Source organism: Pholcus phalangioides, unplaced genomic scaffold (genome assembly GCF_987345545.1).
Source record: "Pholcus phalangioides strain wild (caught in Gottingen) unplaced genomic scaffold, Ppha-v1.0 ptg000029l_1, whole genome shotgun sequence".
In the NCBI taxonomy this organism is placed as follows: Eukaryota; Metazoa; Arthropoda; class Arachnida; order Araneae; family Pholcidae; genus Pholcus; species Pholcus phalangioides.
The window spans coordinates 8,730,898-8,753,937 of record NW_028301619.1 but is presented as its reverse complement, the minus strand read 5'-3'; the positions used below and the strand labels follow the sequence as shown (position 1 = coordinate 8,753,937).

Here is a 23,040-nt window from a genome sequence, read left to right as displayed (position 1 = left end):
AGGCTGAGCATGTCCTTCGATCATTACAAAGAATGGACACTGATTTCAAAGTACCATAGTTCCTGGAGGAACGACAACCAAACTCCAGGTGCAGCATGTAGTCAGAAACAAGCCTTTCAAGAATCACTTGGGAAGGCAGCAAAATGAGTGCCTCTAAGTGGGAGATAACCTCTTTCCATGAACACGCAAAATGTTTTTTTTTTAAAACATCACGCCTGATTTTATCGTTAATTAAAGCAACAACACAATTCAAACTGATAAGTTAAAAAATATTACTGGCATGAGAACAAAAAGGGAAGAAGATAGAAAACAGAGAAAATTTTGAGATGTCTCCACTTCATATCTTGGCATCCCCTAATCATTATGCATTATTTACACAATCTGGTATACATCATTTGTCATTCATTCATCTGAGCCATATAAGTGTGTGTAAGCTATTTATATGTTATGAGGCTTTCTAACATGAATATTTTATGCTCACTTTCACCATTATATTATATTTAAGCATTCAAATAATTTTATTTATATGTCTTATTCATTTTATCCAATTTTTTTTTCAATAAAGTCATTTTGTTCAGCAAAAAAAAAGATACTGTTGGCCCAGCTTTTATGAATATCCACAATTACAGCACATATCTGATTAAGTAGGATATTTGATTATGCACGGAACACATAATTTGCTAAGTTGTATCATTAATATATTTATTATTAGCACAGGATTGATAGTAATTACAAAAATTAATATTTATTGTACAAAAAGATAAGCTTCTTAAATTCAACATTAAAATGAAATGAAAATAAAAATATATATATAATTTTATTTGACATTGCCAATGAAAAGAATAATTTTCTTATTTTGTTTCTTTACATCAAGGTCCAATTTTTCCAGCAGCAAAATTTTTGAAGGTGCTTCTTGTCAGACAAGAACATAACGGATGTATGAAAAAAATGGAATAGTTTTATAACATTTATCAAATATGTAGGTACAGTAGAACCTTGATTATCTGGGCAAATGGTGGAGAAGAGGAACACAGAAAACTGAAAAACATGGTTAAACTGCCAGGAGTGAAAAAAGTATTTTAAGATAACAAAATTGCAAAAAAAATAAAGTATTTATGTATTTTACCTGTTCAAAATGACTATCCAGCATATATAAATTTTATTATCCATCAAAAAAGTCTAATGAATAAAATTACATTAATATCTGCTGTTATGTAGCCACAATATCATTATACTGGGCTTCACTGATGGCAGAATCCTTGTGCCTTGCCTTTCAGTTGTTGAAAAAGCAATACATTTCGAACAACTCCTCCTATGCATGAGGAGCTTTTTTCCAGCACCACCTGTAATTGGCTGTAAATCTTCACATATGGATCGCCTCCATAAAATAAGGGAAATGTCTGGTTCTCATGTCTCATGTGAATAGGTGCTTTATGTGAACATATGGAGGCTGTTATTTTAAAGCGTTGACATGGGATCTCTGAGAATGGTGAGGATAGTTCTATGAAAGAATGAAGAAATCCAGTTCTACGAAGTGAAAATGTTTTTTTTTCATTACCACCTTCACAAAATCTTACGTTACCATGAAATAAAATACACCTATAACAACAACACAAATAGGGAAGAGCTTAGTATAAAATTAAAATTTTCATGCATAGTTAATCCACTGCCCGGTTAATACCCACCAAATAATCTAGGTTCTACTGTATTTTGCTTTTGCCAATTAGATGGGCTGAAGCTTTCATTTACTTTTTTTATTCATACAAATTTTGTATGAATAAATTACGGAGGCAGTGACCTTTAAAGTCTGACATTATAGGTAGGGTGGCATTAACCACTCTTCACGTACAAGCTTTCGGCAAGAAATTTGGATTATCTCTATTTGATGAATCAGCGATAAATCTGGTAACCTTGTTTTAACCTAATCGCACGTTAGTAAAAGGAAGAAAGGGGAGAGAAAAAATACAGTAGACTCTCGCTAATCCGGCACATGTCAGACCAAAATGTGATGGATTATCAAAATCGAAGGATTACTGGAAATCAATTGAAAAAGCCCATTTAAATAATGTAAACTTCTGCACACAGACATACAGTGAGATGTTTTCCTCTTCTATGATCGAAGAAAACCTACCTAAAAACGTTGGATTACTGGATGGGCCAGATTATCGAGAGTCTACTGTATAAAAGGAAAAGTATAATAGATAAGGTAGATAAGAGAGGTTTTTTAGAGTTCTCTTTTTACCCTTACCATACATGTTCTCTTTTGCTCTCACATGTATATACACTGCTCAAAACAAATAGGGGAGCAAGCAAAAAAGTGAAGAAAACCGTGCGAGACAGCCACGTATTGGCATACAATGGATAGCATACAATGCGCAATACAGAAAAAAGATGTAAAAAAATTTGGAATTAAGCTTTAATTCTTTGAAAATATGGAAAAAACATGAAAAGATGATTTAGGGCAACAATTTGGTTACATGTAAACGATAAAAAAAAGTACTGTTTAGACATGATGCATGAGTTTTAATAGGGCGTGTGGTCTCCTCGAACAGCTAAGACTGCTGCACACCTGTTTGCCATGGATGCGATGAGGTTATCGATCAGACTTTGGGGAATACTGTTCCACTCCTCAAGAAGTGCAATCTGCAAGTCTCGGACAGTAACAGGCGGCCTTGGTCGCGCAGCAATGCGTCGTCCGAGCATGTCCCAAACATGCTCGATTGGATTCAGGTCAGGAGAGCACGCTGGCCATTCCATACGCTGTATTGTTTCAGCTTCAAGCATGTTCTCCACCAGACGAGCTCTATGCGGTCGGGCATTATCATCCTGAAAAACAAAGGAATCTCCAATGGCTCCAGCGTAAGGGATGACATGTGGTCGCAGTATCTCGTCTGCATACCTTCGGGCCGTCAAAGTGCCATTCCGAATGATATGCAGGTCTGTATGTCCGCCTATGCTGATTCCACTCCATACCATCCAACCAGCTCGTCTGTATTGTGACCTTTCACGAACGAATGCGGGGTTATTTCGAGTGCCCCTGTCCCTCCATACCAGAACACGTCGGGTTTCACACTCCAGACTGAATCGGGACTCGTCTGTAAACAGCACTTGGCTCCAATCATGTTGCTCCCAATCTTGATGTTCAGCAGCCCATCTTCTTCGGGCCGCACGGTGGCGTGGGGTCAACGGAATGCAGACCATTGGCCTACGTGCATAGAGCCCTCTCTCATGAAGCAGATTACGTACTGTTTGGCTGGACACCCTTCCTCCTGTTGCCAAGAGCAACCGTCTTTGCAGCTGTGTAGCATTCTCTGTTCTGTTTCGACGGGCTGTTAACCGTACATACCGGTCATCAGTTGCTGTAGTGGCGCATGACAAGTCACCTTGTCTCAAAAAAAAATACTGCGCAATCAAATTTCACAGTTACGGCAGTAAAACAGACGTTTCTGCAACATCCCGATTTCTGCCCTTATCTCGTTTTTCTGGTTTTTGACGTCATGAACTTTGATTTGCATATGAAGTTTTCTTCTTCCGTTTCCTGCTAGGCTTTAAATTATGGATGATTCATTTTATGTTACTTATCGGTATACATCTTTGCGTAATTTTGTTAAAACCATGTGCTCCCCTAATTGTTTTGAGCAGTATAGTAGAAAGACACATTATATGTGTGAAAAATCATTAACATTAGTATAGGAAGAAAGGAGGGAAAGAAAAACTTCCATAGATAGGGTTCCTGTAGAACTTTGCGATGGTAAAAAGAGAGGAAAGAAAACACAGAGAACTTGTTGGAACTTATTTCACTGGTGTTTGGATGCAATATTACGCCTGTGATTGTAAAGAGATTAAAGTGATAGACTTTGAACCAAGTTCTGATGTATAAATAAAATTATGCATTTTTGCAGCTGAGAAATAAAGTGTGTGTTAGATTCAAGGGCATATTAGATGCAATTAAATGCAGAATTTAATTTTTTATGCAAGTAAATTTCATGGTATGGTAGATAAAGATTTTAAATAAAACTTTTGAAGTACCACTGAAAAACTATAAGTGTTTTATTCATGATTGCAATAGACTTGTAAGGTATAAAACAATGAATATTTACAGGTGGAAAAATGAAAATTTTTGGTATTAAAATTTGATAGGCATACTATATAATACATGGTCATCTATTATCATTACATCTTTCTTCACACTGTCAAGCTTTTGTGAAATAAAATTAAATTTTTTTTTCGCTTTTCAAAGTTGATTGCAATAAGCATATGATTTTTATTATGAATTACACAACATAGTATTCAAAGATCAATTTAGAAGGAAAAACAACCTGTTATTTTGAATCTTTCGCCATGAATAAAGGAATGTTCCCAGTGATGTATGCCCAACTGGGGAACATCAGCAGAAAGTTTGATGCTTGCAGGTATTTTACAATGTTCAATCTGAATACCACCATGGAAATTTTCACCCTACAAAAAAAAAATGATCTGTGATTTACCTTTCCTTGACCTGGATTGATAGGATGCATATATTTTCATGAAAAATTTCATATTAACTACCCCCCTCCCAAAGCAGAATATGCCTAAATCTGCAACATAAGTCTCAGAACAATCTGGAAAAAATGTCAATAAAAATTTAGAATATATATATGTGTGTGTGTGTATATATATATATATATATATCCCCCCCCCCCCATTAAAATGTGTTTTTATTTTTATTTTTATTTTTTTTTGTGAAAAAAGTCTTTCTCCAATAACTTTGTTAAAATATGATTTTACGTGAATAGATATTGCTTGAGTATAAATTTACAGTACATAATAAGTTTCCAGTGGGTAAATTTCATTTTATGTAAATGTTTTCTTGTTTTGATAATTTGACAAGATTTCATATGCCAGAGTTATTTGGTAACCCGATGACCATCATATCAAATTCATTCCTATATGCACCAACCAGTTTGCGAGCTAACTGGGAAAAAAAATTCCCTTCATATGCATAGTTCAATGTGACTTTCTTTCACAGTAGCCACACATTTAGAGACCCTTTTCAATGCTACACTCAAATATACTGTATGATTGCAAATACTGAGTTGAAATGAAGATAAGCTTATATACAATGTTGCCAAGAATGTAGCCTTATTATGCCATGAATGATCTTGCCAAAAATTTTGAAATCATGTAAATGATATTTTTTATGTCTCCAAAATTTATCTTTCAATTTTTTTTAAATACCTTGCTAGTTTTTTTGCTTTTTTCCGAAGGGCATCTAGTGACATCAGTATTTGGCAGCACCTGACCCTCTAAAGTGTTAATGAAGGTGCCATTGTTGCCACTTTTGTAGGGCAGTGAACTCATTTAAAGAGGTGTAGAATACAGAATGAAGTAAGTAGGTCTATGTACGAAATATTTTCTTTTATATATTTCTAATCTTTAAAAAATATATAAACAGTACTAAAATCTGTTTTATCTTTCTATATATGCATAGTAATATTTGTCGGTTGATTTCTTAAAAATGCTCGGTAATGATTGTAACATGTGTCTTTCTTTCTCATTGGATTTATATATAATTTACGTGCAACAGATTTTCCCTGCACTAAATTTGATAGGCTATGGTTTTGTTTTATTTTTTTATTTTAATAATATGACTCTAAAAAATAATCACAACTACTAGAGTCATTAAATGAAAACTTTTAGTTTTTTTAAATTTTATTTTAAGATGAAGGAACTTGTAGTTTAGAAAAAATACAAAAAGTAGCTTGGAAATATTTGACAACTCTCTTAAACTGTCCAATGTTTTTGTTCTCTCTCCTTCTTTCGCTGAAATTTATTTTTTCCTCCCTAATGCAAGTATCCGCCAAAAGTGGAAGCTTGGGGTTTTTGAGAAAACAGGAAAGAATACCTTATATTCTACTTAGATTACTTGCAGAAACAGGTTTTAGCAGTTCAATAACAAAAAAAGGTGTTGTGATACTATATATAGAGACTAGGAGATGTCAATAATTGAATATTCATCATTACAATAGGTATAAAGGTATAGGTACAATATAGCGATTTTTGTTTTTTGAACGGCAGATTGTAAAACTCCCTGTGTTAGGGAGTGTTTGCTTATGTTTTTGCCATGCATCCGAGCATACAAAAATTCATTCAAAATTAGAATTTTTACATGAAGCTCAAGCACCACAGGTCTAAAACACTCCACACACCCCCGAATTTAATTCCCTTGACTTAAACTGAGCATTAGATTCTAGCATCATGCACAAATCAGGGATGTGGAATGGAACACATATCAAATAAAAAATAAGAAAATGATCTTCAAGTGTAACATTTTGTTGAAAAAGAACTTTTAGATGCAATATAATGGACAGGTAACTATATAATGCTTAGCAACCTGCTAAAGAGCTATCATCATCAATAGTACATTAGTCCTAAGACTGGTTCGCCCCCATGTTGAGCAGTCGCCACTACAATCCCTAATGAACTGCAGAGAACTATATAATGCTGAATTATATCATAGGTGTAAACTTGTATCCGGTTCGTGAGCCCAACCCATTCAATATTTGCCACTCTATCTTGATAATACCTATAAAAATATTGGGTTTATTTCCCTCCCCCCCCCCAACCCACAATATTTTTGAGCCCTCTCAATATTCTCTATAACTTCACTTTTCATATTGTACTACATGTCATTTTGAATTTGATAACACCCTAGTCAGTTTTAAATCCTCTCACTTCGAGATATTATGCTAATGTACGACCCCCACCAGTGAAGACAAGCATGGGAAAGAAAAGGAAAAGAAGATTTTGAGTGAAAAACTTTTTATCTTCTCAAGCAAAAACTTCTCAAGGTTATATTCATATCTCAAATCGGTGTAACACATTGGAAAGCGAAAGAATAATGTTTGTATTTCTTCCATAGAACTGCTGACGTAATATTATGTCAGAAACATTGGAAGGGTTAAAAATCACAGCCTTGTGATTTTTAAGAGAAGTCATTGAAATTTTTAAAAACCATAATTATTAAAGTAAGAAAGAGGGGGCTATGAAATAGATTAGTTTATGTTAATTTGTTTATCGATGCTTTAAAAAATGTGTTAGACTTCCTATATTCAATTATCTCCCAGAAGCTGCCAAATGATGGTATTGGAGTATTGTTAGCTTTGTGAAAAATTTAAATATTTAACCTTATGAGAAGAGAAAGGTTAAATATTTTAAATAATTCTTTTATATAACTTCTTTAAACAACATTTTTAAATAACTTCAAATTTGTTGAACAACACTAGTAAAGTACAAAATGAACAAGGATCAATTTTCTTGTCCCCCCACACTTTTCAGCAGACTGTTTGATAAGAAATTTTTCATGAAACTTTTTATTATGCATAAGCATTATAAATAACAAATTAATAAAATCATTTTTAAAATTTGGAAAATCTTTACCATGATAACTCCATCGCAATTTAATCCAGTACAATGATGATCAGGCTCACAAACATTAATAGCCATATGCTCCTTCAAATAATTTTCAACATAATGCCACAGTTCACAATCAGTATTTCTACTAACAACTGACATTTTCATAAATACTGCAAAGAGAGAAATTAAAAACAATGAAATTATAGTAAACACTATGAGTTTTAGGATATTTAAATACATAAAATTTTGAAGGAATGAATGTATATGTAAACAAAAATCCATTCTTATACATAAGAAAAAAAATTTTTTTTTTTTGGAATGTAGAAATAGATTTATTTCTTAAAATATACGGTTGTTAAACTCATTGTGACATTTCAAGTCGGATACACACCAAGTGTGCTATGCATTGTTCTTGAGTAATTTGCTGAGCTCCCGCATAATGTGGATGGGATGACAGGTTACAAGCGCTACAACAAAACAGCTGTGTGAGAGGATCCTTTTTTTTTTAACATCAAAAAACTTGTGCCACATCTCCCAGATCCAGTATAGTGGGAAGCTTGCTGCAATGCAGTTGCAACTGGTTTATGTGTGGGTGGAAAATAAAAACAAGTAAAGCCACAGGTGAATTTTTCATTACTCTACAAGGAACCTGAGCATGTGTAGGTTGGCTCAGCAGTCAGAACCATGAGAACAAAGACAAACATTGATTTAGTGACACTGAATAAGTGGATTGGGAAACAAAAACTGAACTAATAAATTTGAATAAGTTAAACAATGTTAAAATAGTTTGGAGTTGTCACTCTACTTGCTACTAGATGAATCAATAAGGAAAATACTGAATGAGCACTTCATAGTGTTTAGATCTGAAATCTAAAATAATATTGTCTAATTTCTGAAAAGTGAAAATTACTGAATTTTAGAGACTATATTTCAATGTCAAAAAAATTTATGACAATTATGGTTCACCTGTAATGATGATACTCTTTAAAATATAATTTCTTTGATTCCCTTCATATATGATATCATTCATTTTCACAATCATATTTTGAAATGAACGAATTAAATCTCCGTTGATTTGAAATTTTCTTAACACGAGATGACAAGTCAAAATATTTATTGATTACGTAAAAGAAATCAAATGACATCACAATACCTGAGATTATACAAAACCACAATAATATCATCTTTCCAAGTGATACGTATACCATTATCGAATGATAATAAATAACTAAATATAGACTTTAAAAAATCATTAAAATATTTGGAAAATCAGTTAACCAATTCCCGAAAAATATGGAATTGTATGATCGGAAGGAAACCCATGGAACCACAGCTTCTGCAGTCAATTTCGATATTCCTCCTCTGGACCGTTTGTTTGTTTACTTTGTGAAATCGGCTGGAGTTTCTATGGTGCCGAAAGATTTCGGCTTTTAAACTTCTAAATCAAAATTTGTAGAATTACTTGACCATACATTCAGATTAGAACGGGACATTTTTTTTATATACATCTCTAATCATTACATAATTACAAATTACAATCATAGGCGTAAACTTGTATCTTGCCCAAGGGCCCAACCTTCCCCCCGCCCCCTAACATTTTTGAAGACCCGGCTCAGCCCTTCCCCCAAAAATTCGTATGAATATGGTTTCCTCATTTTGCAATGATGAAACAAAAAATTTTAACCAAAAGTTGTCCTAATTATGAATTAGTAAATGGAAACTATCTGCTCAAAATTTTAGTTCTTTTAAAACTCTGGATGGTCTTCGGCTTTCATGTTCCATGACAATACGTTTATCTCATTTCTTCCCTGCCGTTCAATCCCTAATTGCGCCTTCCCTCGGTGCCAATCCTTACTGCCAGAATTCACGACTGACGAAGTTTCTTTCAGTAGGGAGGGGTCTTTCTTGTTAGCCTGGCAAAGACTGAGTGTCTCTTCTTTTGTTCACTGCGACCGGGGGGGAAGCATGGCGCCGACACGAAAAGAAGCCCAAAGATGCATGGGGGGGGGGTTGAAAATTGGAAAGCAATGATATTGAAACCGAAAATAAAAAATACACTCTATGAAGAATGGGTGCCAGAACCTCGAGGTTGAGGCCATTTGAGCTCCCCCCCCCCCCGCAATAGATTTTGTAAGGGAACTGAGCCCTCCCCCTAGTAATTACTGAAAAAACCATTGCAATGCATCCTCCCTCTCCTTCGTACACGCTTGAATCCCGTATATACGGGAGAACCAATAACTTTCAGCCCCCTCCCAATGTTTTCTTGAAAAATATTGGAAAAAAACAGTACATTCTAAATGTCTATTCATAACAGATCTTGAGGGCCGATGCCGAAACATTTTTCGAGCCTCTTTACAACAAAATTTAACTGGGGGTGGGAGTAGAACATAGAATCAAATAAACAACAAATGAACTATAATATTGATTTTAAAAAAAGGAAATAAGAAATAAATTATGTAATTTTTCAAAGGTTCAGGAGCCTTTCGACCAGAACCAAGAACCTCGACTCCTCGAAAACTTCAGAAGATTATGTTGATTTTATAGTTCATTTTTTATTATGATCCGCCGTTATCGAGTGTTGATTATATGAAGAAAAAAAATTCCACCACACACCCGTCCTCCAGGTACGCTTCGATATCTTCGATAAGTTGTGAAGCGGGGTGTATCCGGTCTTCAAAGGTCCAAGGAGCCATAGGCGTAAACTTGTATCCGGCCCATGGGCCCAAGTCTCTCCAATAATTTTGAAGGACCGCCTCAGCCCCCGAAAAATTCGCATGGATACGTTTCCCATATTTGGCTCGGAAAAAAACAATTTTTTTATTTAAAAAATTGCCCAAAAAAGAGTTTAGTAAAAAAAATCTGCTCGAAATTTTATTTTAATATTTTTTTAAAATCGCAATCGACTTGTCCTTGGCTTTCTTTTTTTGTAATAATTTGTAGTATTTTTCTCACGGTCAACGACGACACTCGATCTCCAATTATCATTCTCCCTCGGTGCCAATCGTAGCTGCCCGAAGGCATGCATCGCTGGATGGCATCTGGAGACGATATGGGGTGGAGGTGCTTTCGTCCTTTCTTGTTCCCGCTGTTGGAAAACTCAGAGAAGCATCTGTTCTGTTACGAACTTTCGACGATAGATAGCGCGATTCGTTCGATGGCTCTCAAAATGTCGAAATCAGTCGATACCGGTTTCGGTCTACGCGCAGCGACATGTGATTGGCGGAGAACTGGCGGGGCGTGTAGAGAAAAATCTAGAATGTCCCGCCCCTCCACTCCGGTAGCGCCGCCGACTAGGAAACTGTGAAATAGAATTTTGTGGAATGTTCTTTTTCTCGAAGTTTCTATCCTGGTTATAACTACCGTGGCGCTCACAAGATGGCAGACTGAGAGAGGCTAGACAGGCTAAAAGAGACTCTATTGCTGAAGTCAGTTGCGTTTAAACTTTGCGAGAAAGTTGTTAGCTCTCTGATTAGCTTGTAAATACGTGTAAATTACTGTTCTGTAAATAAATCTGTGTTTGTCCGTGGAACCGCTTCTTGTTTTGCAACATCGAAGTCTTGTGAAAAATTATCCGGAACACTTCTTTTATTTGAACGTGACCCTTCGGGAAGGAGGCTTCCAGACGATGCAGGAGGAAAAGAAAGGTTAAAAAATTGGCCAATAATGATCGAAACCGAAACAAGTACACTCCGAGAGCCATATTTTACTTATCGAGTTCGGGAGCCCGGGCCGAAACTTTTTTGACAAAATACTGTATGACTAATAACACCGAGACAAATAAACAATAGCTAAATGAAATGCAGTGAAACCTCGATATAACGATTGCGGAACAAGAAAAAATATCGTTGTAGAGGGATTATTGTGTGTGTTATATCGAGAGGCAACATTACCATCACATGCCGTGAAATTTCTATTCCTATTGGCATCTTTTCTGAATCGCGTTGTTAGTAAAACCAAAAAAATGCGCTTTTGAGTATTTATTCACCGCAAAAATAATTTAATTGATTAATAAAATTAATTTGGATGTATTGCCCCCGTAAAGAGCTTAATCGCAATACGTCGTGGCATGGCACTCACATACTGTAGCAGGGTGCCAAGGCTGGGATCTTTGGCGAGCCCCTACATAGTAAATTTACAGCGTGAAAAGTAAAAAAAAAATGACAATCATCCCGGGCTCACGGGATGGGGCCCTGTCAGCCCCATTAATGTGGGGGATCACCCACATGAAGAAAACATAGAAAGGGGTTGAAAGTTGCTGGTCGTCCCGAATATACGGGACTGAAGCGCGTACGCAGGAGAGAGAGGGTGCCATGGCCCCCACATCTTGACATCTTGGTGCAGGGCCCCCAGGCTGGAATATTTGTCGGTCCCTCCGAACCAAATTTTTCACGATCCCTTCTATAGTGAATTTATATCATGAAAAATCAAAAATAATAATTGTTCCGGGCTCCAGCCCTGGGGCCCTATGTGGGACCATGTCAACACATGTGGGAGCCATGTAGGTTGCATTGCATTGTTTTTCAGAATTATTGGGGGGGGGGGGCTCAGTTCCCTCACAAAATTTATTGGGAGGGGCCTCAAATGGCTCGGCCCAGGGAACAGGAAAATAAATTTCAAAGAAATTAAGTTTTATTTGAATATCAGTATTTCATCAGTCATTGCAGAAAAATAACGTGCGGCGTGTAAAACGCTGTGATGTTTTCACAAAAACTTTTGGCCTTGGGCAGCAATTTTGAGAGGATGGCAAATATTAGGGGATACAAAACTGTCTTCCAAAGTCATCGACTTTTACACTGTGGATGTGATGTAAAACTGCATTTGTTTTAGCCCTCTCCCCCAACTGGACAGCAATAATCTGCACTATTGGTTACGGCCCTGTCCACAGCACCCAGAAAGTGCTGCAACAAACAGATTGGAAATCACAGCCCTATAAGAATGCAGTACAATATACTGTACATTCAATATAATTTATCTGCAAAGTATCTCTCAGCAATGGGCCCCCACGTCATCGAACAAGGCTTCTGGATTGAGATGTTTTGTGAGTATCAGGGCAGGATTTCCCAATCCCCTATCTGTTGTGAATTTATATGGTAAAAAACTGGAAAAAAAGTCCTCCCGAGACTTCAGCCAGGAGCTCTGTGGGACCTTCCTTCATGGGAGAGCCATGTGGCTCACCCTCTGGGAATCATTCATATACAGGATTGATTTATATATTTATATACAACCACTATTTATTACACCACTATTTACTACTACATTATATTCAACCACTCTTAACGTCAACACGCCTATAATGTCAGTTTCTTAAAGTCCTGCTAGCTTAACTGGCAAAACGTTTACTCGTTAGTAAATCACCCTGTTAATGAAGTCATATTTATTCGGTCCTCAGGTGTGACGTTATACCGAGGTCTGACTGATGATGAAATGGTGTCAGACTCGGAAAAGCGGGTTGTTGCAAGGAGCAGAGCACACCCAGATTCAGAAATAAAAATTTGTTATAAGCATAAATTTGTAATTGTTTCCGCAATAATTGAACATCTGTGGTCGTCACATCCTAAAGCAGGGCCCCTAGACTGGGATCTTTTGCTACTTCACCAAACCTGGCCATATTGCAATTTACTGCCATTATTGAGATGGGTTGGAAATGAAGGCACTGTCTACCAGTGGTCGCCTCAAGTTCGTTAGGGAAAATATCTTATCCACATCCTCCCTCGGATTCGAACCCAGGACCGTGACATTGAGTACACATTCCATTTTTTATTAATTTTTTCGGAATGTGTAGATGATGAGAGAGATATACTTGTATATTGTACCATCGTTCAGTTTTCCAAAAATTAAAAAAATTCAGTCAACGTAAATCATCTCATCCATTACTTGCTCAGGACGAGAAATTGGATGGAATGTGAGAACCGAGCGATTCTATAGCAAATTTTTTTCCATATTCTTCTCACCTGCTATACATACCAATTTTTCAGAAGTGGATTCTGCTCAAAATCTTTGAAAAACGGATGTATACACAAATTCTTATTTAATCCTAAACAAAAAATTTTCAGTTGAACATCCAAAAAAAGGTAAGTCGTTTCTCTTTGGTTGTTTTTTCTTCTTCTCTTTTCACGATCTCATTCATCTAGTACCGATGTCTGTAATGTTTTGTAACATTAAAAGAAATTCATGCATAAAAACATTTAGAATACAAAATTTAAAGGCTCGAAAATTTTAGATTGTTGCCCCAGTGGTTGGTTTTCTGATAAGGCCATGTGTTTGCCTATCATTAAATGAATTGAAGGATCCAGGGCAAAAACGACTTTACAGCAAAAATTAGATTTTGAGTTTGAATGTTTGGAGTATAATAGTTTTCCCTATGTATTAAATCGAAACTTTATGGCTATTTTTCACGACTTTAAAAAGTTGTTCTACCCCGAAAATTAATGCACGTGAGGACAGTATTCCTTGAAAGCTACAAGAAGACACTGCTATCTTACTTTCGAAAAAATTACTGTAAAGTTGTTTTTCCCTGGATCCTTCAATTATATCTGTATGCCCAGTACACCTAGTGTTATTAATATTCGACCACTTAGGGGCCATTCAAGTATTACGTGAGCACATTTTTAGCCATTTTGACCCCCCACTCCTTGTCAGCAAAACACTGACCCCCCCCCCCCCTTGTCAGCAAAATTTCGTCAGCAGCTTAGAATATTTTATATCTTCATAAAGGGTGGTTGATGACGTATGCAACCTTCACCCCTCCCCTCCCCCTTGTCATCAAAAGTCAGCAAATCCGAAACCTCCTCCCCCTTCCCTCGGTGCTGACGTAATACTTGAATGGCCCCTCACACCAGGGCGAACTAAATTGACACTGGTGTTCCTAATGATAAAAACAGGAAAACTAGGAAAAGGTTGAAGGGAGTGATGCACCGGGCGATAGATTAACAAGGGCGTCATGTTTACTATTTATTCATTCAAAATTACGTTTGGGCACGCCACAATGGATACTTGACTCGAACGACCTACTCAGTTTTTTATTTCTGGTTGATGTCCTGGATAAAAATATATCTTTCATATTTCTGATAAAAGCAGTAACATCATAACGTATCGATTTGAATAATCAAATATCGAAATTAAAATCTGTGGTTTCATTATTCAGGTGGGGCTGGTGCCCGTTTGCTGGACCATATTTGTTAAATTAATCAAAATATAATTCACTTTCACGCTCGACAACCTGCTCAAAGATCCTATTTTTGTCTGACTTGTTTACAGTCATCACTTCACTTTCCAGATTATAATTTTCGTACGCTGTTCCGAGAAAGTGCAGAGAATAATTATTTAAAACATTTTGTATGAATTTTAAGATTCATATTTTTTAAATATTTTATATATTTGGCTTGTAACGAAAAAAGCAACCGACCAGGACCGAAACTAGAATCTTTGTCAGCACGCATTTCGGCGCCCCCTTGTAATGTAGGAGCAGTTTGAGGCTGAATTCGGAGTCCTTTCTGGCCCAGCGCCTGGGGGACCAGAATCACCTGCTCCCTCCTAATTGCGGCCCTGAGTCCGGCAATGAATTATTAGAAATTATTATTTGAAAATATAATTTATGATCATTACGCATCGTGTTTGATTCAACCTATCAACGTGTTCCTGAAATGACGAAAAAATGAGTGTATATATATATATATAATAATGTGAGTTCTTTCTAAACATTTTTTTTCCTCTTCAACATTAAAATTTTTTTGCTCCACATCACACACTGCATAAACAATTTTCACCAAATATTGCTAAGGCCAGGGCCAGATCTAGAATCCTGCGGCCGTATCAACTAAAGGAGGTAGATTTTTAGGGAGGCCAACTGAAGGGGGCGATTTTTTATCCCCAAAATATTATTCGCTTACGCTTGAAAAATGTTCAGAACCGGTCCTGGGGCGATCACTACGACTGCCAAAGTATTTTTGTTCAGAACTCGAAAAGTTCGTAAGTCGCGAGTATATCAATTTTTTGGAGGGGTCACAAAATTTTTTATGCAGGGCTGCAAAAATCCCAAGCTCGGCCCTGACTGTACAGTATTTTTTTTTAGACCAGAATAGGATATTTCCGCTGGTTCCTTGCCCCGTCGGGGCAAACCACCAGCTTAAGAGCTGCCCTTCTGGGCATGTGAAGATGGGAAAGATAAGACTGTGCATGTATGTCGATCGTGTAGTGTGTGTCCGTGAAGGGAAAAGTAGATTTTGACATGGCCAGGAAAAACTCAAACATACTGGACGCGACACGTAATCTATGGGAGGTATCGCGAACACTCAGGTAATCCGCATAGGCATTTATGACCATTTCTAGCACCTTGTTGGGTGCTTTCATCATCAAAATCACGTCCTAACCACATCAACCGTCGGTACCAGAGCAAAAACAATGAGCAGAATCTTAAAAACACTACTAGTTAAAAATAAATAAAGATCAATGTACGAACTAGAAATAAAACCACCAGCTTCTCGCTCCCTATCAAGCACCCCCAGGGTCAATAAAATATAAAAACTACAAAAAATATAATTTAAGAGACAAAAATTTTAAGATCCAATTATTAAAATTACAATAAAAACCACTCAGCCTTTAACTCTATAAAAAATTTCTTGGGCCGTCGTCAAAAAGGACTCGACGAAAATTTTTTCCTTCTCAACCCTCGTCCTAGCCCTCTGCATCTCCATAAGGGTTACCACCATCAACTGGAAGACCTCCCTTATTGGGACCAGTATATCATCATCTACCTTAGCAAGTTCCTCTGTTACTTCCCTACTGAGTTCACGCATCTACAGTTTACCACTGGGTCCATCCCTCGTCTGTTCAGGGGTCCCCGCTCTCCATCTACATCTATTCTATTTACACCACCAACCACTTCTGCATATCTAACCCTCCTCGGCTTTTTCTTTACTCCTTTTTTAAATTTGCTATTCTCAAAGACCAAATGGTCTAGACCAGTGGTTCTCAACCTTTTTTGACTCGCGGAGCCCTTTCTGGTCTATAATTTCTATGGTGGAGCACTCTGTGGGCCTATTTTTTTAATTTATTCATCAAAGAGTTACTGCTTTATTTATAAAATTTAAAATATTTATAATTACTTTTTTTTTCAAACTTACTGTTTTTTTTAAATTTTCCTTGAGCTTCCACGGAGCCCCTGGGGAGTGCACAAGGAGCCCCAAGGGCTCCGCGGAGCACCGGTTGAGAACCGCTGGTCTAGACCATTATCTAAATCTAACTCCTCATCAAGATCCACCTCCCTGGCCTTAGGACCTGTACGGGGCATTTTCACTGTATTCTCGTTTCTCTCACGAATCCCCATTTTCGGAAAAATCCGAGTTCTCATCTGTCCAGGGGCCCTTGGGCACCCTCCAAAATTGGCAGTGTGCGGACCACCACAGTTCGCACATTTTGCTGGGTCTACCCCCTTACGGGTATTACATTCGGATGACGATGCGGCCCCGCACACTTGACGCACCGGGGGGTCCCGAAAACAAAAATTTGCCGTATGCAACCACGATTAGCAACGAAAGCACTGAGGGATTTTCCCTCTACCCCTGTACGGTTCAATCCTTACACTAAGAAAATTTAGCCATTTAACTTCGAAAGTCTCCCTACTTTTAAGGGTTCTCGGGAGTTCAACCAACCATGTAGGCAGGGGGGTCCTTTCCCTATTCCCCCCCCCATTTGTCATCATTGAGAGCAACTGAGACAACTTCACCACCTCAAAACCAAGGTCACCCAGGGCCTCCTCCAGTTCCTCCTTTCTTATATTCCTCTCCAATTTTTTGATGACAACCTTCAAATTTCTCTCATCTTTAGCTGGGTATGTGCTAAATTTATAACCCTCTTTTACTAAAAAATCCTTAACTGTCACAAAATCCCTCATATTTTGACATATTACGTTTACTCCCTGTGCCACAGCTCTTGCCCTGAATTTTCCCTCACAGATATCACTCAACCTCCTCGCCAGCATGCCCCAAGCACCGTAGTCAGTTATCATCAATGGGGGGACCCAGCCCCCCTTCACAGTGATATTATTGGCTGGTTCCATCACTGAGGCCCCCCTCACTGGCATCATCTTTTGCCCCCTGATCCTCACTCTCACTTATACTAGGACTTCCCGTCTCTGCGGTCATCACCTTCACTGTATCTACCTCTACTATTTTATTTTCTTCAGGTTTCGGTTCATTTTTCCGAATACACCCCGCCTCGTTCGGGGAACCGTCCTCCCTGAGGCAACACTTCCATCTATCAAACTTCATCTGGAAAAACTTTTTCAAACTTATGTGCAATGAATTTCTAAAACGTAATCTCTGACCTGTATCTCCCTCCATCCTGTACTCCTGCAGGTCTCGCCACACATCCAGGCCCCTTTGGTCCCAGATGCAGACCTTTTTTAACTTCATCATCCTCTTCTCACACTCTTTCAAATCAATATCCTTATATATCTCATTAAAAATATCAATCCCCAGTGCTTCACACTTCTTTGAAATGGTTAGTGCAAAATATTCCGGGGCATCCCTTGTATGTGACTTGGGAAGCGCCCTCAAAAATTCCCCAGTACCACTAATGAGTCTCTCTTTCCTTTGCCTACATATAAAATCATGAAATAAACATTTACTCAATACATCCTGACTAGAATTACCACTCTCATTCTTATTACCCATCAATTCCATTATCAGCTTATCATCACTTTCCACATCGGGTCTCGCTTCCCTAATTTTATCACTCGCTTTCCCAGTCCCCTCCAAGGTCTTTACCCTCACATTAACATCACTAAAATCATCTTCACTTGAGGATTCACTATTAGAATCCCCACTAGAATTGTATTAACCTTAAAACTAAGCATTACATCACTGCTCATCGTTTAATCACTCCAGAAAAACAGCGGTCAACACAAAAGGGACTTACCCCTATACTGAGTGCTCGCAGTCAGTTCCTCGACGTCTGGCACAGCAGAAGAACGCCACCACCGCCCTCGTGCAGCAACCACGTGGAGTAGGCCTAGCAAGAAAACAATGCGATAATATGCGATCAAGGTAAACCATATCGGCCACAGCATTCGTTGATAAATCATACGGCAGAGCCACAGCATCTATCTTCGATCATCCGCATCTCTATTTCAAGTCAGCTTTCCATGAATAACAGCAATTCGTGAACCATAGCCCAGTTACGGAGCACCTTCGCAGCATGCGTTCTCTCCGGGAGCGAGCGCCCGGATGAATTCCGGGCCTGACTGTACAGTATGTTCAAACACCACTGAGCTATAAGTAAAGTTACTTATTTATTAGTTACTACTTTATAAGTAGTTTACTTATAGCTCAGTGGTTTGTGGTGAGATTCGATTTGTATTTTATCTGACAGAGGCTGCACATGTAAAGCCGACGCCATCGCAAGTTCACCATATCTACAGACAAAATGTTAGAGTCCAGATTCTGCGCCCTGATTGGGCGAAACGAAGGTTGCCGGAGCGCTGTCTGTTTGGCTACTTTCCCTTTGCTTGGCTAGTTTCTATTTCCATGTCGTGTCATTCTTATCAGTAATGGTTACTCGTGGGAAATTTCCCATATTCGTGGGAAAAATTGGCCAAAATTTGGCCAAGTGGGAAATTTCTTAGCATTCGTGGGAAATTTTGAGAGTTCATCAAGCAAAATAATTTTTTGAAAAAAAATTAAAAATATTAATGCAGTGCAATATTTTCTATTGTAAAATACTTGACTAATTTTCACCGGTAGATGGCAGCACATTTTTTGGAATGCGTGGGGGAAAAATTTAGTCAAAAGGGAAATTTTGCTGTGGGAGAGGTTACCATCACGTTCTTTATACATTTTTTCTAACATAAACAAATATTCTATTCTTCTTTCTAACATAAACATATTGTTTCTACATAAACATATTGTTTCTGCATAAACAAATTTTCTCGCTTTATTTTTCTCCTTTTCGATTTTTATCTTTTAAATTTTTAATCTTACGCTTAATTTTATTAATATAACAAAAGGCGCTTCTCAGGACCAAATCACATTGATCGCAATGGAGGATCTTCCTAGTAATTACTGTTATAAAGTAATCCGAAATGACGAGGAGAGAAAAACCGTTGTTTTTAGAATAAAAGATGTGACAAACAAAGAAACCGCTATGGTAAGTACTGTATAGCCTTTCCGTTATACCAGGGGTCTTAAACGTGTGGCCTGCTGATCATTTTCTGAAAATAGTTGAAAAACGATTTATTCCAGAGAATTAATTGAAGAAATAATTTCAAAATCAATGAAAAAAGTAATTTCAGAATTTATGCAAGAAAAAATAAATACTGTAATTTCGGAATTTATAAAAGAAATAATTCCAGAATAAATTAAGGAAATAATTCTAGGAAAGAATGAAAGAAATCTAAAATTTAGTTATGAGAAATTATTCCAAAACTAATCGAAAATTCAGAATTAATGATAGAGATAATTTCAAAATTGATGAGAATCCTGAATTATTAGAATAAATAATTCCAGAATCGATGTCCATAATCACCGGATTTATTACATTTACGATAACTTACACAAAAAATTTATAGTTACCCCACATTTTTGTCGTCCCATCCCCCACAGTAAATTTGTTCTGTGAAAAATATAAAAAAGTTAAAAGAATCATCCTGAGCTCTGTCAGACCCGTAATTGTGGGTGGATATGGGTCACCAGCATAGGCGGAGATAGATTTGAACATCTGGGGAAACACGATGACGTCAATTCATATATTATATATATATGCCTACGGATTGGATCTCATGGACGCAACCACGGCTCCTACATGGGCGGGGCTGACAGGGCTCTAGCTCTGGGGCCCCGAGACAATTCTCATAATTTTTTGCTTTTTCACGCTATATATTAACTTTTTTTTCAAGCCGAGCACAACTCGGGTCTATCGCCATGGGCAATTTACTACCTAGTGAGTTGTGCCGGAAGTGTAAGTATGTGTACCTAACAGTCTGAGTGCGTATCTAGTGTGTTGGCAGCACTAAAAAATCATGCACATCGATATCTCAGAAGTGAAGTGTAATGAGTGAATATTTGTACTGTTTGTTGCTCTCTGTGGCGAGACTTTTCAACGGGCAGATCGGCTCACATTTGCGCCTTGAAGTTGGGAACCACAGAAAACCAAGCTATGTATTAACTATAAAAGGACCCGTGGAAAGTCTGACCGGGCGGGGGGCCCGTAAAAGATCCCAGCCTAGGGGCCCTGCTCCAGGATGTGGAGGCCATGGCCACAACTGGGGGGGCAGGTGCCCCGGGCGCTGAACCAGAAGGGGGGGCCTAATTCACCTTTTAACTGTTTCTTCTACATCAAGAGGCGCCAAAACGCCGGCTTGCCCCGGATGACAAAGTATCTAGTTGCGGCCCTGCGCGGGGTATACACCTCAGGAACCAAGTTTTGCAAGGGCCCTGGGCATAGCCCCCACGAGGGTGGGGCTGACAGATCTCCAGCCCTGGGGCCCAGGAATATGGACGAGATGGCCTGGGACGCTTCTCAGTATTTTTTACGTTATAAATTCATCATATAGGGGCCCGTGAAAGATCCCAGCCTAGGGAGCCCTGCTCCAGGATGTGAGGGCCTTAGGCAAAGTAGACATTAAATAACCCCCACCCCTCAACTTGAGAGAGGGAATTTTTTTCATTATATAATCTGCATCAATAAATCCGCGTTAGCCGAATAAGACCATTTCCGGTCGGCAGAAACGTAAAAAAACTTAATTATGCTAGGTGTTTGTATTTTCCTAGCGTGGCGCATCTGTTCCATCGTTTGCATATTCACATATTTTTGCCTTTTTACACAATAAAGAAGGAAAAGAAAAAGCGATGAAATGAAAAAAAAAATCATTATTTCTTGAAATTAATATTCATATCACAAGAAATCCAATGAAAAGGGGGGGGGGGCTTTTCTTTTCAATATTTGCTATTCTGCTTCAAGTATTTTTTTCCCGTGGTATTTATGTTAGGATGCTTGCTAACGTTATTATTTTGTCGCCAACGATAAATGGCCAGGCCTGACCACCCTCTACTAAATTAACCAATCAGGGAACAGAATACGGGATTCCGAACATTTTGTCTGTAGATATCGTGAACATGCGACGCCATCCTATTGTCACGCGTGAAATCGAGAGATTGGCACCATCGAGCGAGCAACATGTCGCTCCTGTAGATTTTTATTTTGTCTTATCATGTTTCGTGTTGTAAATAAATTATTATGTTAAGGAATTAATTAATTATCCTGAATCTTCATTTTATACAAAATCACGCAACCTGTCAACGAAAGAATGGTGACCGCGGACTTCAAACAAGTTCCAGTTTCTTCATTGCGGCACGAGGCAATCCACGGGCGCTTCTCTTGAGTGAACTTTCGATTTCCGGGATTCGACTTTTCAGCACGTCACTTTTCTTGGATTCTCAGCATGGCGGACGTAAGTGCAGTTCAGATACCGCTTTTCAATCACCATAATCCAGCGCTGTGGTTCATAACGTGTGAAAGTACTTTCGCGCTCACTGTTCCGAAACCGATAACCGAATCTGGCACCAAGTACAACTATGTTGTCGCGAATCTGCCTCCGGAAAGTGCGGCTCTTGTCCGGGACATTCTCGTTAACCCGCCGGCCACGGATTCGTACGAAAAGCTGAAATCGGAACTTATTAAACAGTCGAGCGAGTCGTCGTCCGCTCAACTTCGAAAGCTCTTAACATGCGGGTCATTGGGAGATCGGAAACCATCCGACATTCTCCACGAATTGTGACGACGAGCGGAAACACATGCCGTCTCTGACGAATTGCTGATGGAGCTTTTTCTCCAGCACCTACCGGCATCAACTCAGTCCATTCTCGCTGCTGTCACTCCACTCGTTCTCGAGAAAGCTGCTCAACTCGCCGACAAAATTCACGAAGTGAACCCTCAACATGTAGACGCAGTTGAGAAACCGAAACAGCCAGATTCCGTCGCGCAACTTCGGGACGAAGTGGCTCAATTACGCCGCGAGTTGAAAAACGTCCTGCGTTCGTGTAACAACTCTCGTCAACGTTCCTCACGGGCGCGCAGTTCGCATCCACGATTGGAAAACTTCTGTTGGTATCACAACAAATTCGGCAACAACGCCAAAAAGTGCATGTCGCTGTGCAAGTTTCAAAAAAACGAGTCGGGCGAGGAGTAATCGCGACATGTTCCTTGCCACAGGCATCTCGTCGCCTTTTTGCCATAGACAGAAATTACAAAATTCGATTGCTGATTGACACTGGATCCGATGTTTCTATCCTTCCAGCATCACCATCACAACGACACTGCGACGCCACTATGAAGCTCTCTGCTGCTAATGCTTCATCCATTAGTGTTTATGGTCAAAAGAGGGTGACATTAGACTTCAATCTCCGTCGTAATTTCACTTGGACTTTCCTACTGGCAAATGTTTCCACATCCATCATTGGGGCAGACTTTCTGTTCAACTTTGATCTTGTTCCGGATCTCAGACGATGATGTTTAATGGACAGAACGACAAAACTCAATGCTGACTGTGATCTTCACATTGCTGAAGTTCACTCAATCAAACTCATCGAAGATGACACCATCTACCACAGCCTTCTCAGCAAGTTTCCCGACATCATCAAGCTACCACAA

At 38.5% G+C, this 23,040-nt stretch overlaps 2 protein-coding genes across 2 annotated transcripts in view; one reads left to right on the top strand and one right to left on the bottom strand.

Annotated features, from left to right (window-relative positions):
• Positions 1 to 18,463, bottom strand: part of LOC149067656 (uncharacterized) — a 43,213-nt gene extending 24,750 nt beyond the window's left edge. The window contains exons 1-3 of the mRNA XM_089252418.1: positions 18,313 to 18,463; positions 7,420 to 7,565; positions 4,320 to 4,458 (exon numbers count right to left, since the gene is read on the bottom strand). Of these exons, the coding sequence (XP_089108544.1) occupies positions 4,320 to 4,458; positions 7,420 to 7,565; positions 18,313 to 18,463 (436 nt within the window). The remainder of the gene's footprint in view (positions 1 to 4,319; positions 4,459 to 7,419; positions 7,566 to 18,312) is intronic.
• Positions 18,464 to 21,832: 3,369 nt separating this feature from the next.
• LOC149067655 (uncharacterized) lies at positions 21,833 to 22,168 on the top strand. Its single transcript, XM_089252417.1, has one exon. The coding sequence runs from the start codon at positions 21,833 to 21,835 to the stop codon at positions 22,166 to 22,168; it is 336 nt and encodes a 111-aa protein (XP_089108543.1).
• The last annotated feature ends 872 nt before the right edge of the window (positions 22,169 to 23,040 follow it).

Excerpts from the sequence above, each read along its gene's own strand:
- LOC149067655 (XM_089252417.1), top strand. The coding sequence starts at position 21,833 with ATGGCGGACGTAAGTGCAGTTCAGATACCGCTTTTCAATCACCATAAT.